At 40.0% G+C, this 14,684-nt stretch overlaps 2 protein-coding genes across 4 annotated transcripts in view; both read left to right on the forward strand.

Moving 5' to 3' along the window:
• sv2ca (synaptic vesicle glycoprotein 2Ca) overlaps nucleotides 1–8,334 on the forward strand; it is a 29,404-nt gene extending 21,070 nt beyond the window's left edge. For both annotated transcript variants that reach the window (XM_018669655.2, XM_018669654.2), the window contains 9 exons: nucleotides 1,693–1,826; nucleotides 2,320–2,409; nucleotides 2,877–2,987; nucleotides 3,163–3,251; nucleotides 3,729–3,893; nucleotides 4,093–4,226; nucleotides 4,308–4,514; nucleotides 4,742–4,901; nucleotides 5,042–8,334. In XM_018669655.2, the coding sequence (XP_018525171.1) occupies nucleotides 1,693–1,826; nucleotides 2,320–2,409; nucleotides 2,877–2,987; nucleotides 3,163–3,251; nucleotides 3,729–3,893; nucleotides 4,093–4,226; nucleotides 4,308–4,514; nucleotides 4,742–4,901; nucleotides 5,042–5,225 (1,274 nt within the window). In that variant the 3' untranslated portion in view covers nucleotides 5,226–8,334. The remainder of the gene's footprint in view (nucleotides 1–1,692; nucleotides 1,827–2,319; nucleotides 2,410–2,876; nucleotides 2,988–3,162; nucleotides 3,252–3,728; nucleotides 3,894–4,092; nucleotides 4,227–4,307; nucleotides 4,515–4,741; nucleotides 4,902–5,041) is intronic.
• Nucleotides 8,335–9,383: 1,049 nt separating this feature from the next.
• iqgap2 (IQ motif containing GTPase activating protein 2) overlaps nucleotides 9,384–14,684 on the forward strand; it is a 33,319-nt gene continuing 28,018 nt past the window's right edge. For both annotated transcript variants that reach the window (XM_018668589.2, XM_018668590.2), the window contains exons 1-2: nucleotides 9,384–9,746; nucleotides 13,998–14,097. In XM_018668589.2, coding sequence (XP_018524105.1) covers nucleotides 9,701–9,746; nucleotides 13,998–14,097 — 146 coding nt within the window. In that variant the 5' untranslated portion in view covers nucleotides 9,384–9,700. The remainder of the gene's footprint in view (nucleotides 9,747–13,997; nucleotides 14,098–14,684) is intronic.

A 14,684-nucleotide genomic window follows, 5' to 3' on the forward strand; every position in this document is an offset into this window, starting at 1 on the left:
GCTAGTTTTTTTCTGTGTATGTGTGGGTATATGTGCATCTCCCCCTTTGTGTATGTGTATGTATGTGTGTGTGTGTGTATCTTACAATGATTAATGAGTCTGGGAGAGTGCCTGTGGGCTGAGATCAGGTGCAACAAGATTTAACTTAGCAGAAAACACTCAATTCCTTTCCTACACATTCAATTAACCCATCCCTGTGCACTTCTCTCAGCTCCCCCTGCAGAGCCATTCATCTCTGAGCTTACACATCACTCTTCTCCGGTCGTGGAGCTCACTCATTTAAATGCCATCTTTTATTTGCAGCCCCTTTGTGTTCGCTGTATGAGATTCACACATAATATTTAGAATCTGCCTCTTAGATCAAGTGGCCCCCCCTCTGATAAGGATATACTCTACTACATTACATTATACACTATGTCTAATGTTATTTAGTCACTGCTTCCTCAAAGCATAATTTTGAGACTTATTAAGTAATCATATTTGCTTTTATTATGCCCCTGTGAGTTGAAGATTGGCTAAATGGCCACCTGCTGAGTGCATAATTCATCAATGAATAGCCTAATACAGACAATTCTAGTAAAAAAAAAAAAAAAAAAGAAGTGCCATAGAACATTAAATGCCAATTAGCAGTGTTTGTGAGCTTAAAAAACTCTGGCAGCACTTTGATTTGTGAGCTTTCAGATTAACATGAGACAATTACTAGAGCTCTTAAGACACCAAAACATCTTTTAAATCCTGACAAATGTCAGTGACAATGTGCCAAACACAGATAAGCTAAACAAAAGGAAACAATTCAAAATTAATATGACAGACATATTGTATTATATTATAGCCAGTATTTTGGTATCCAACATAATTCTGTGCATTGTTGCAGCAATGTTTGGAGTTGTGGGTCCTTTATTATTTATTTATTAGAGTATATCACATTTTTTTGCCTCCTGTAATTTATTGTTTTTTGTGGTAAAACAGTGGCTAGCAGCAGAGAACTTTATGGGAATCTCTCTGGTGTGCATGTCTATAACTGTATCAAACCAGCTATAAAAAAAAACAAAACAATGGACCACATGACCAATTGTATGTGAGACGAGTCACTTGTAGCGACAAACCCACAGAGAATTATTCTCATTATTACCACCAGATTCTGTAGCTCCCACTCAACTCAGCTTGGAGACCAAAACAGTGCTATAAAGAGAGTGAATATTGGACTCTCGTGGCCAGAGATTTGACTACAAAATGAATGCTATTGTTTCTCTGTATCTGCTGGGGGTGTACATTTGCAACTGTTTGCTACAAGTTCACCACTATAACATTTTACAGTGATAATATGTAAAAGTTGTATTTGCAGCTTGTTCCACTGCCCCCCAGTGGCCAAAAAATGGTTGCCACAATAATGCAGCTTGAGGTGTTTTATTGCTATTTTGTCTACTCTCTGTGTTGATGTGGTGTGATATAGTTCTTTCTTTGCTGAATAATCGTGATGACATTGTTGCCTGTCAGGTTACATTTACCAAAACTATATCAATCTTCACCTAAGTAGCTTTAGAAAGGTTTACAGCACTTGCATGAGAATGGAGATGAAGTACAGTTCTCATGTTTTCTTTACAGACTTAAAAGCTTTAATTTCCTGTTCTGCCATGTCATCTATCCTCATCTGACCTGAATGTCGCTGCTGTTGCGTGCCACTGTTTACAGGGTGGAGCTTCAGTATGGGTTCAGCGTACCAGTTTCACAGTTGGAGGGTGTTTGTGGTCGTCTGTGCCCTGCCCTGTGTCTGTGCTGTGGTGGCACTTACCTTCATGCCTGAGAGTCCCAGATTCTACCTTGAGGTAAACAGATTTTGTTTTTTACACCAAAACTGATCTGATCTCTTCTGAATCTGCTACATCAGCTGTGTCTCCAAGCGTGCTGCATCATGGTGCTCTGTAATTGCCACCGACTGTCCATGCTTATCAACTTTACATTCAACAGCTCTTGAAAAATACATCAGGCAAACTGAGAGCGTTTCCCAGCAGATGCTTAATCAGACAAAACTGTGTGAGTCATCCCAAACAGGCCTTATACGTATCTGCAAAACAGAAGCTGAAACATCCGTGGCAGTAGGCTTGCTGCTGCAGGATAATTACCCTTTGAAGTAAAGTGAGTCACTGTTGTCGTGACTCTCATCGTTTTGGCCCATCTTGGCAAAATCAAAGGCGCATATTCATGTACAGTATACACAAACCGTGGTCGTGAGATCGTTGCTGTCCCTGAGTAATTGAGACTGGTGCTGATCCCATGAATTTATCTTCTCTTTCTCTCCTTTGCTTTCCATCCTGTCAGGTGGGGAAGCATGATGAAGCCTGGATGATCCTCAAACAGATCCACGACACCAACATGAGGGCGCGTGGGCAGCCTGAGAAAGTCTTCACCGTGAGTGTTTGTTTCTGCCGTGCGCTGTCTTGGCTGGGTTTCCTGATGCTTAAGGAAGCAAAGAGGCTTATATCCTGCCACCGCTGGGACAGGTTTTAACTGCTTTCACTGTGCAGGATCATATCTGAATTATGAAGGTTCTGAAAGCTGTTTTGTGTCATTCAGGCTTATGTGCTGCGTGAGCTGCACTTTGGGAAAGCCTCTTAGTCAACACATGTTTCCTGAATTGATCATGTACTGCGGTACATGCTGTTTATATTCAACTTTTTCATTCTGATTTGATTTTCATTGCAGATATTAAATACAGATGTGTCTTCACACTTGTAGATGATCAGACAGAAATAAAATCATGATACTGCATTATCACAGTTATGTCAAAAAATAAACACTGCCTGAATGTAGACTACACTGATTGTACTATACTGTAAATATCTTTGTTATACTCTTGCCTATGATTACTTATGTAGGTAAACAGGATCAAGATCCCTAAACAGCTGGATGAACTGGTTGAAATGGAATCAGAGTCTGGCAACCCAGTTTCCAAGGTTTTCTTTAGGATAAAGGCTGAAACACATGGGGTAAATATTTGTCTTTCTATTCAGAATTTTAAAAAAAAATCTATTTCAATAGAAGGCTCTTTTTGCCCGCTGTTTATTTTCTTTCTTATAATGAAACTAATTTCTGTTCACTGTCCCAACCCCAAATTTGTCTTATGATCACATAAAGTGTAATAAGTCTCTTGTCTCTCTTTAGATCTATCTGAATCTTATGAAGTGCTTCAACTACCCTATGCGGGAAAACATGATGCGCCTAGCCATAGTGTGGTTCACGCTGTCATTCGGGTGAGCTTTTTTCTGACGTCATTTGTGCTGCAGACAAGTCAGACAAGTCTAATTTCTTCGGTCAGATAATAGCACCAGGCAGTTGGGCTTGCGACCACATTGCATTTCTGTCATCTTGATCTCTCTGCTGTGCAGAAGTCGCATGGTCTCGAAATCAATCACAGTCTGCAGATCAATACTGGTCCATTGGTGTCTCAGTGGGAGCAGAGATAGGAGGGAAAGCAGCCAGGGATTTTTTGAAAAAAAAAAAAAAAAAAGACAGCCCTGAAAACACTCTTTAAAATCAAGTAGAAACCACAGGTGTCCCTTGGTGTTTTGCTGTGTCTGTCTGGCTGTCTGCCTGTGTGTGACTGCACATTTAAGAGTGTATCTATCAACATTTTTGTCAAATCTCAGTCTAAAATCAACATTCTCTGACTAATAAATTAATCAGTTGATTCATGATATCCTGATATCGCCACATCATTGTGGTTGCAGGTACTATGGGCTGTCGGTCTGGTTCCCTGATGTCATCAAACACCTTCAGGCAGATGAGTACGCCTCCAAAGTGAAGATCCACAACAACGAACGCATTGAAGACTTCACCTTCAACTTCACCCTGGAGAATCAGATACACAAAAATGGCCTCTTCATTAATGACCGGTATATCAACTTATCTGCAGGATCAATGAGAGTTAATCACAGAGTTCTTACAATTAACCATGAGCATATTTATACAATACAAACAGGGAAATTTAGGATCTAAAATGACTAAATATTACTGACCTGCAGTAAAATTGATCCTGAATTATAACTATTATGCTGTGAATATTAAAAGGAGAATGTAACTGTGCCTCTTCAGATTCATCAGCATGAAGCTGAGGTCCGTCACCTTCATTGACTCTACCTTTCGTAACTGCTACTTTGATGATGTGACATCGGTGGGCTCTTTCTTCCGTAACTGTACTTTCATTGATGCATTCTTCTTCAACACAGGTGAGACATTAGATGAAAAAAGATTTTACTTGGACATAAAGGCATTTTGTTGGCAGATTGTAATTTCACTTTTTTGGGCAGACATCGATGAATCCAAGTTGATAGATGGCACAGAGGTGGTCAACAGCACATTCACACACAACAAGACAGGATGCCAGATGACGTTTGATGACGACTACAGCGCCTACTGGGTTTACTTCATAAACTTCCTCGGGACGCTGGCTGTTCTGCCCGGCAACATTGTGTCCGCCCTTCTCATGGACAAAATTGGGCGTCTGTCAATGTTGGGTAAGGGCGGGAGGGTTCATGTTTGCTTGTGCACTTGAGTAATTGGTTTTCACATTGAAAGTAGGATGCTGAAATGATTCATACTATGGATGTGACATCCATCATTGAGTATGAGAGGCAATTTCTGCAACCCCCTATGATTTAGTTGAACATTAGTCAAATAACTGTCACTCGCTCTAAGTCTTGCTCCTTCAATCTTGCTCTCTTTGTGTTTGTGTGTCCGTCAGGTGGCTCTATGGTCCTTTCAGGCATCAGCTGCTTCTTCCTGTGGTTTGGCACCAGTGAGTCCATGATGATTTTCATGTTGTGCCTTTACAACGGCCTGAGCATCTCTGCCTGGAACTCTCTGGATGTGGTCACTACTGAGTCATTCCCTACAGTCAGAAGGTGAGAGGAGTAATGATACAGATTAGTTTTATTTGCTTATATTATTGTTTAGACCTGTGTATGCAGATATTTGTGCATGTACATTTCCTTCTCTTTCTACTTCTTACCCCCTCTGTCCCTGATTCTCTGTCACGCCACAGAGGAACAGGCTTCGGGTTCTGCAATGCCCTGTGTAAACTGGCCGCAGTCCTGGGGAACCTGATTTTCGGTTCTCTTGTTGGCATCACCAAGGCCATCCCCATCCTCATGGCCTCATCTGTGCTCGTCGGTGGAGGACTGGTTGGACTCCGGTTGCCTGACACTCGGGCAAATGTCCTCATGTAACACCAGCGTGGCGTTCGTCAGCTGGGATAAAACCTGAATAAAACCTGGGTGAATCCGTGAGGAAGCCCAGGGAGTGTTGGGTAAGGAGTGCAAATCGCTTGGTTCATACATATCTTAACACTTACTTACTTAATTACATTTCACAGATGTACTTTCATCAAAGCCAGATAGCAACCAACCTTTTCATAGTGTGTTTGACTTTTATCCTACAAGTCAAACTCATTAGATTCCATGTAAATCAATGACAAAGCTCAGTCATGTCAGAATGTATTGTTCAGAGATTTCACATGACAGAGCTAGGAGTTTGCAGAGATTTTAGCACTTGGAGAGAGAGAGAGACTTTGGTGGAGTTTCGCTCAGTGACTAGATGCGCCTTCCAGCTGCAGCCGTAACCTTGCACAGAGTCACTGCATGGTTAAATCTCAAGGTTTTTAATATTGATACAGTCTTATTAAGACAAGCCAGATGGGGAGAAAAGTGAAAAACAAGCTGTAATGAGCACAGCCAACCTGCTGTTTGACAACGTAGGGAATAGATGATCAGACAGAGCGGACACACGACACAGCTGTATGACAGCTGGCCTGCCCACAAGACCCACATACAGGGGACATGTTGAAGACAGCGTGCAGGAAGTCCAAACACACAAATACATAAAAAGCCACACAAAAATGAGCTTTGTGTGCAAATACATGTCCTAAAATAGACTGACACTCACTTTTCCCCCCACTCCACACTTACATCACACTCAATACCGTATTTTGCTCAACATGACATTTGCTCAGACATCTGCAACCTTTTCAAGGTAGATCATAGTACGACACCAAGCCCTTTGCATTACCTACTCAGCCAAGAATCAAAAAGGCCATATTGAAAAACTGTATTTTCTTGTACCAATAATTGTATGGTATGTTGAATCTGAGGATGTTCATTTTATTTTTGCTGTGTTATTGTGGAAGTCGGAATGATGAATTATTCATTTTATCCAAATGTGGTTAGTCCAGGTCCCATTCCATGTGTATATTATTGTACGAAGGCTCTCTGATGAGCCATCCTTCTGATTCTTGTTAGCTTTGTGTTGGATCTTGCTTGTGGCAGTGGCGTTGATAATGACATGTCATGCTGCTTCCTTTTAAAAATACTGAATGGCCTTTTTTAAATGTGCCTCTCCTTAACTGGAGCAGTCTGCCCATAGTCATGTGGTGTCCCAAGGTTATAAGGAACAGACAGAAACTGAATAGGGGGTGAATAGATAAAAATAATAATGGTGTTTTTGTGAATATATGTGAAATATATGGCCGATACAATATTTTTATTAGGCTGTGAATAATTTTTTTGGTCTAAACCTCATCTCTTTAGTTGGACATCCCTATTTTGATAAAACATTTATTTCTGTCAAATAAGCCTCCTCACCTTCTGAAAAAAATTTGTTACAAAAGGTAACAATGAGTCATAGTGTGATCAAATCGTGTAAGTTACCATGCATGACTGCAAACTAATAATGTAAATAACAATCAGGGTGAATTTGTGCCACCCATGCTGAAAATGTCCCCTAAAACCTTTTGACTTTGTATCTTAAATCATCTGGGAAAGATTCAGCTCAAAATCATGTTTGTGCAATTGTTTCATTTGAAGTTGTGAAACAAATACAAAACCAGATGAGCTTTGTCATTTGTAGTGATTTTGTGAAAAACCATAATCTCACACTTGAAAACATGTCCTACCTTGTACTAATTACTTCTGTCTTTTATCATTGGAACCTCAGTGCATACAGCTAAAGAAGATAACAAGATCATAAATAAGATGAAAATAATAAAGATAATGATAGTAAGATCATGTCGCTATTTTCAAAGTGTTAAAATACCTCTAAAAATTTAAATGTATATTGACAATTTTCATATGAAAATTGACATTTTTCATATATGACAACATAACAGTTCAGTTGCTCACAGTCTTGTTTAATTTGTGTTTGTGGATTGTATTTTCTGTGGCTAACAGCTTGTGTTCTCCTGCTGTTCTCTGCATTTGTGGTATCTGTGATTGCAGCATAGAGGTAGTTTGCCTTTGCACTGCAGTTGGCTCTCTCAAGGCTGCTCAAAAAAAAAAAAAGAAAAAAGAAAAAAGAAAGAAAAAGAAAAAGAAGAAGAAGAAGAGAAAAAGGCTTCCAAGGTGGTACTGTACATGTGCACCCATTTCCATAAACCTAACTTTTTTCTCATGTTTTGTGAAATAGTTTGAAAATACATATTGAGGTGTGCTGCTATTGCGCAACAGATATATTTTGACCACATGATTTAAATATTTATGAATATTTTTGTCATACAGATTCTAAATGAATGCACTGATATCATATCAAAGCAATGACTTTTGTAGCAAGAATAACAGAAGGACTGATCTGTATGGTTCTGGTTAAAACCTTAATTAGTGGCAGATCTACCTGTTGTGCTATATTGGGGAGAAATTATATTACTTGTTATGTTTGGGGTATTTGGGGTATTGCTTATATGTACTGTATTTATGCGTGTGTGTGAGTGTGTTTGTATAAATGTGAGACAGAGAATACTGTATGTGTGTGAGGGTCTGTGTATGGATGCATGAGTGTAAATATTATGTACATATCAAAGCTGATATTGGTGAAATTCTGGGTTAAATGTGTATAAAATCCTTGATCGACTCATGTGTCTCTTGCTCTGTCCAAGCGATAAGTCCATCTTCTGTATCTCTGTTGTACATCTCTGTGTGTCCTTGGCTTTAAGTCCCTATTCACTTGCTTCTCTATGTGTGCGTGTGTGTGTGTGTACCAACTTGCATGTGTGTAAGAAAACTTCTGTTCTTTTGTGCTCAACTTTGCGTTCTTACTGTAAAACTCTTCTGGCAGAAAATGATGGCAATATTAACACTTTTGTTGGGGAAAAATGTGAATGTATCGCTCTCGTAAGTTCTGTTCATCCATTTTATGGAGGTAATCAAATGTATGTGGAGAATAAAGTTGTGTATATTATTGTGAAGGGCCTGTCAGTCATAGGATGACTGAGCCGTATGTTCAGAGGTCCATAAGTGTGAAAATATGTGAAGAAATATTTGCCAAATAAATAATGATTGAAACTGGGAAGGCAGGGATTGCAGACTGTGCTGCTTTTGAACATATATACAATAAAAGTTATGTTCTCTAGCAAACTATGCTGTGCCTTTACTTCACAACTCTTATCTCAAACCTCAGAATAAAATAATCTCCATACTCGTTATATATTACATTACTGCAGGCCTAATTTTGTATCATTTTCTACACAGTCTTGGCAAAATTATGCAAACACAGACTTGGAACTTTTCCCTTTGTTACTTCAGAAGCTGAAAGTGCAAAATAAAGGTTAGTGGTCAGTTTATTTGGTGTGCCTTACTAAAACAATTGCAGTAAAACTGTGTAACACAAAACAATTCTGAAACAAATGCTATCTTCAGAATCAGAATCAGAATCAGAATAGACTTTATTGCCAAGTAAGTTTGCACATACAAAGAATTTGTCTTGGTATATTGGTGCTTTATGACAGTTATAGTGTTCAGTTTTTGTTTAAACTGTTATAGAGAGGTATTTATGTGACTTTACGGCCATTTTGGAGGCCATAGTTTGTGGTGGGGTTGAACTGTTTTGTACAATACCGAGAACCGTTTCTAATATTTAGTCTACCCTCACTGATTGATCAGTAAGTCATTATCTCAACGAAATGCTGCCACCTAGTGGCTCATATCAGGTATTGAAATTGAAAAAATTTGCTGGGACAGTGGGATTCACACGGATATTAAAAAAGACCTCAAAGTTTACTTGGATGTTTAGAAGATTTTTATAAAATAATAACTTCAATTTACATTCATTCATATATATGACACCTTTCAAAAACAATTCAAAGTGCTATACATAACACATAAAAAGGCATTAAGATATAAAAGAAACATATAAAAAGACATAAATGAAATTTGAAAAACGCAAAAGCAAAACAGGAGAATAAAGTTATATCACATCAACTACAGTGCAGTGATGTGGGTACTGTACTGTATTGGAGTGATGGTATTTACCCTTTTTTCCCAGTGGCAGTGAATGCAGCGCGTGCCACCTTTTGACCAGCAGGTGGTGCAAGGTGCTCAACCTCCATCTCCTGCCCCGTCAATCATTTCATTTCGGAGAGTAGCGGGGGCAAGATAACGCTACCAGGGAGCAGTGTTCAGGAGTCAAGCCTAAGGAGTGCACAGCATGGGGGTTGTCTGCCGCCAGTGACAGTTGTCGGCGCGTACATGAAACTTCTGAAGCCTGCTGTGCCCAATTTTCGGACTTTTTTCCCCTCTCCCAGTTAGCTACACCAGTTATTTCATTCTTATTAATATATCCTGAGAGGCGCGGCATATTGCTGCTGTTACGTTAGCTTCTAGGCTGAAGTTATTTCCAGTTCAGACGAGTTCACGAGTGGAGGAGGAAACGAGGCAGGATGTACCATGAAGAAACTGCTACTTTACAAAAGCCACGCTATGGGAGTAAGTGCCACTTTTTCTGACTGTTTTTCAAGCTAACACAGTGTTCAGTCCTGTCTTTGCTCGGTAATGAGGGACAGTGGATGAAAGCAAGCTAACATAAGGTGCCATCACAGGGATGTTTGATGAGCAACAGGTGGTTCAGCTGCACCTGGCTCCACTGAGCGGCAGGATACTTTTAGTAGGTGTGGCACTTCTTAAAAATGTGGGAAAAAAAAAAAAAAAAAATTATGTGGTCAGGGGTGAAGGATATTGAACAAATTGTCATTGGAGGAAGTTTTAAGCTGGAGGACTCACATCCTGGTTGTTAAAGTAAAGCTATAAAATTGTTAAGTTCAGGGTCCAGGGTGTCGGGGATTAGGGGCTGCAAACTGTCCTCAAATTAAACTCCTGCACGTCTTGAGTTGTACTTTACTTACGTGTCCCCAGATGCACCACACTGTTTTTTTAAATCTATTTATTTAATGGTGATAGCCTGCGTATCAGCTAGTCTACACACTTGGCATTTTCTCATAAGTTAACCATTAACTTTTTGATTTTGCTGCTGTTGAGAAATCTATAACAGACTCCATGGGTATGTCAGGAATTTCATTCCTAAACTAATATATTCAGTAAGCTTTACTAAGTCAGGGTTTGCTGTAGGATCTTGTCATTTACCAACATCTGTGGGCAATGTACAACGTTTGGAGATAACACCAATCAATTATGTCATGAGTCTTTGTGCTTTGACTTGGCCCATTGAATTTCATTGACCAATTTTGCCACTATAGCTTATGCTGTGTTCACAGGTAGTGTCTAGCTATCTTTATTTTGCTGGCCATGATTGCATTTTACGCTGTATGCATTTTAACTGACCTAAGAGCAAAGTCAAGCTTAATATGTTGATCCCCATCACTGCTGCCCCCCCCCCAACGTTTAGCAGAATAACCCTGCAGCTAAACAAAAGCATGAGTCAGAATCACAGAGCCCGTAACTCCAGTCCAGTGGTCCTGTGACACACAAAAGCAACAAACCCATCCTGAAGGTTAAATTTAACGCTCAGTGCAAGGGTGCAGACAGGCTCTTCCAGGAAGTGTGTGAGTGAGTCATTAGAGGTAGTGTGTAATGGCTGCACTGGGGTTGTTCTGCCTATGAGATGAGCGTTCATACAGATTTGCATCTATGACAGCTGCACAGCTGGGCCATTGATGTATGGTTGGACGACCGGATACTGTGCTCACTGGGGGTTAGGTTTTTTTTTTTTTTAAGTGTGTGTGTGTGTGTGCGTGTGCGTGTATGTGTGTGTGTGTATCGAGCACTTTTTTAGCACTAGGGCCTCTCTTTGCTCTCAAAACATTTTGCATTTGTAAGTTGCACATTCATGCTTTGAATCTCCTGTTCTACCACATCCCAAAGGTGCTCTGCTGGATTCAGATCTGGTGGCTGGTGACGTCACTGAAGTACAATGAGCTCATTGTCATGTTCATGAAACCAGTTTGAGATGACTTTTTCTTTGTATCATCATCTTTTTTTCTCATGCTGGAAGTAGCCATTAGAAGATGGGTGAATTGTGGCCATGGAGGGATTATCAGCAACAATACTCAGATAGGCTGTGGCCTTCAAACCATGATTGATTTGCCAAGAAAACATTCCCCACACCATTACACCACCAGCACCAGCCTGGGCTGTTGACACAAGGCAGGTTGGATCCATGGATTCATGCTGTTGATGCCAAATTCTGACCCTACCAGCTGCGCGCCTCAGCAAAAATTGAGATTCATTAGACGAGGTTAGATTTTTCCAGTCTTCAGCTGCCTAGTTTTGGTGAGTCTGTGCTCACTGCAGCCTCGGATTTCTGTTCTTGGCCAACAGGAGTGGAACCCAGGGAGGTCTTCTGCTGATGTAGCCCACGTACCTCAGGGTTTGATATGTTGTGTGTCACGTGATGCTTTTCTGCCCAAGTTAAAGAGTGGATATCTCAGTTACAGCAGCCTTTCTGTCAGCTCTGACCAGTCTGACCACTCTTATCAACAAGGCTTTTCTATTTGAAGAACTGCCACTTAGTTTTTTTTTTTTGCACCATTCTGAGTAAACTCAGACTGAGGAGGGGTGTGTGTGTGTGTGTGTGTGTGTGTGAAAGGAGTTCAGCAGTTTCAGAAATACTCAACCCACGCCATCTGGCACCAACAATCATGCCATGTGAGCATTAACTGAAGCTCTTGACCTGTCGCTGCACTATTATATCCATTACACTGCTGCCACATGATTGGCTGATTGGATAATTGCATGGATAAGCAGGTGTACAGGTGTTCCTAATAAAGTGCTCTGTGAGTGTACTTGGTCTGTCTCTCCTCACATGTGAGTAGTACTCAGTTGACATTTTTTTTCCCACCTTTATTCGGATAGGACAGTGGAGAAGAGACAGGAACCAGGGGAAGAGAGTAGGGGAATGACATGCAGTAAAGGTCCAGCCTGACCAGGAGTCAATCCGGGCACCAGCTGCTTGTCATTTATTAGGAACATCTAGCTAAAGCTAACACAGTCTAATGCAACAGTCCTGCAGAGCAGCACCACCAACTACATCCTCCAGCTGAATCAACACCTCCCTAAAACAATTTCAATAAAAACAGAAAATTAAAACCCAGCGAAGGGAGCATTTATTGCACTACTGTTGTATTATACTGCATTAGTTTTAGCTAGGAGTTCCTAATAAATTACTGACTAAGTGTATATGAGGCCTCTATTGAGACCTAGTGAACAGATATGCAGGTGGCTGATGAATAGACAGAATTTAACAGAGAGTGCTTTAGAGGTTTAAAGCCCCAAAAAGATTTTAATTGAAAAGAATATGCTCTAATCTCCCACTGGGAATTTTTTTTGGACTCTTCACTGCAGTTTTCAATGCAGTAAATACAATATACAATTTGCAGATGCTATGAAAGACATTATAGCACTAAGTAGGCACATTACAGAGTTACAGATCTACAACTTTGATGAATTTTAATTCTGTTAAGGTGAATTGGCTTCAGTTATGATAATTTTAACTGGCCACTGTAGACAGCAGTCTCAAAAGCGAGAGTAATTTTTTGCTCTCCTCCAGGGCACTGTGATTAGGTTGTTTAAACAGATTAATCTACAGGTTTAACCAGTTTAACTTGTCATCACTAGAGGCAGCAATATTCATATCACTTGTAGACAAAGGATGAATTGACTCTGGTTTGCGTTTGCATACATCTATGCATGGTTACTGTATGTGTATTCTTCAGGCCTGCACCTGAGAAGAAAAAACAAACTATACCTTGTGAAAACTCAGCTCCTATGTCTATTGTCAAACTTAGAGCAGGGTGCTTGGTCCTGTGGGAGAAAGTGCTGTTCTTGAACTGAGCTCCTGGGCGTGAGATTGTCCCTTCACTCAGCCAGAAGTAAAGAGATTTGATTGGATTAGAGCAGGGTCAGAAGTGTTGGGGGGAGGAGATCTCATTAAACTGCAGGTAAAGGTCAACTCTCAGCAGAAGTCACTTATCAGTTGGGCACCCCCCTAAGGCCACTTTGACACGGCTGTTTCATTCTCCTCATAAAGGGGTTCAGAGGAGCATGAGATGTAATACAGTTTTCAGCCTCAGTTTACCACTGTTCATATCAGTCTAATGAACAACTTCTTTTGTAGTAGAAAAGCATTTCTGTGACTAGGAGATTCTTTCCAGATGATGAAATGTTTGAAATAGCCTATTGTATGAATAAGCTGTGTGAATAAGAAACATACTGAAGTAGTGGAATTGCTAATGCAGGTATTATGGATCAGGACACTACATTGGCTAATCAGCTTAATATAGGGCTCTGTACTAGGATGCATTCTGATCAGAGAATTTACAAGCAATGCACCTCAAACTTGGTCTGAGCTGTAATTCAATATTATTGTTTATTGATTTTCTGATCCTGTTGATTAATTATCCAAGCTAGTTGTAATTAAAAACTTGCAACCTTTAGTTTCTTGTGCACACATAAAGGATTTTCTTCCCTGTTATGAATGACTGTGGAAATGTATGTTATCTACCACATTGTGACATCCATCATTATCAGATATTGTACTTATTTGACAATGATAATTTTTAACCCAGCCCTACTTTAACTGTAAGTATGTTTAGAATGCACAACACTAGCACAACTAGTATGTTCTCAGCAACTAGCACAACTAGTATGTTGTGCTAGTATGTTGAATAATGGATCATTATGATGACATGATTTTTATTATTATTATTATTATTTTTTTTTTAGCTATTCAGGATGACGAGAGGCTGTCAGCAGAGGAGATGGATGAGAGGAGACGACAGAACATCGCCTACGAGTACCTGTGTCACCTGGAGGAAGCCAAGCGGTAAGACAGGCGGAGCTGTGAGGAGTTTACAGGAGGGCGGGACGGAGGGATGAAGGGAAAAACCTTGAAGATAAGAGGAGCTTAATGGCACATGCTGACTAAAGCCAACCACTTTCCCTTGTGTTGTTTGCTTTGTCACATCTCAGAGCTCATAGGAATTTACACTGGGTGTGTTCTTGAGTCAAACGTTAGGTTTCCCTAATGTTTGATTATGTAGAACAGTTTTTTTTTTTTAAATTAAGTTTGTTTAATGAACATCGTTATGCAAATATCAAAACAGCAGGGAGTGGTGATGGGAGAAAGTGGTGTGTGATTAAGTAATGTCTGTAGTAGCATGGAGCTGTAATGAGATGACACAGAGCTGTAAGCATACATGAGCATGCGTGATTAAAACAGGGGAGGTGCTGACTTAGTGGAAACAGTCTCTCTTTCCACCACACCCTTAACCTCCTTCATTGCTGAACTAATCAAATAAAAAACAAAATATCTAGATAGTTTGTTGAGCAATTTCTCAGAAGGTTTGGTGAATATTTTTGTCTCCGCTCGGATTTCCCCATGAATCTGATTTTTTTTTTTTTGTTTTTTTT

This window comes from Lates calcarifer, linkage group LG13, assembly GCF_001640805.2.
Source record: "Lates calcarifer isolate ASB-BC8 linkage group LG13, TLL_Latcal_v3, whole genome shotgun sequence".
Taxonomy (NCBI): domain Eukaryota; kingdom Metazoa; phylum Chordata; class Actinopteri; family Centropomidae; genus Lates; species Lates calcarifer.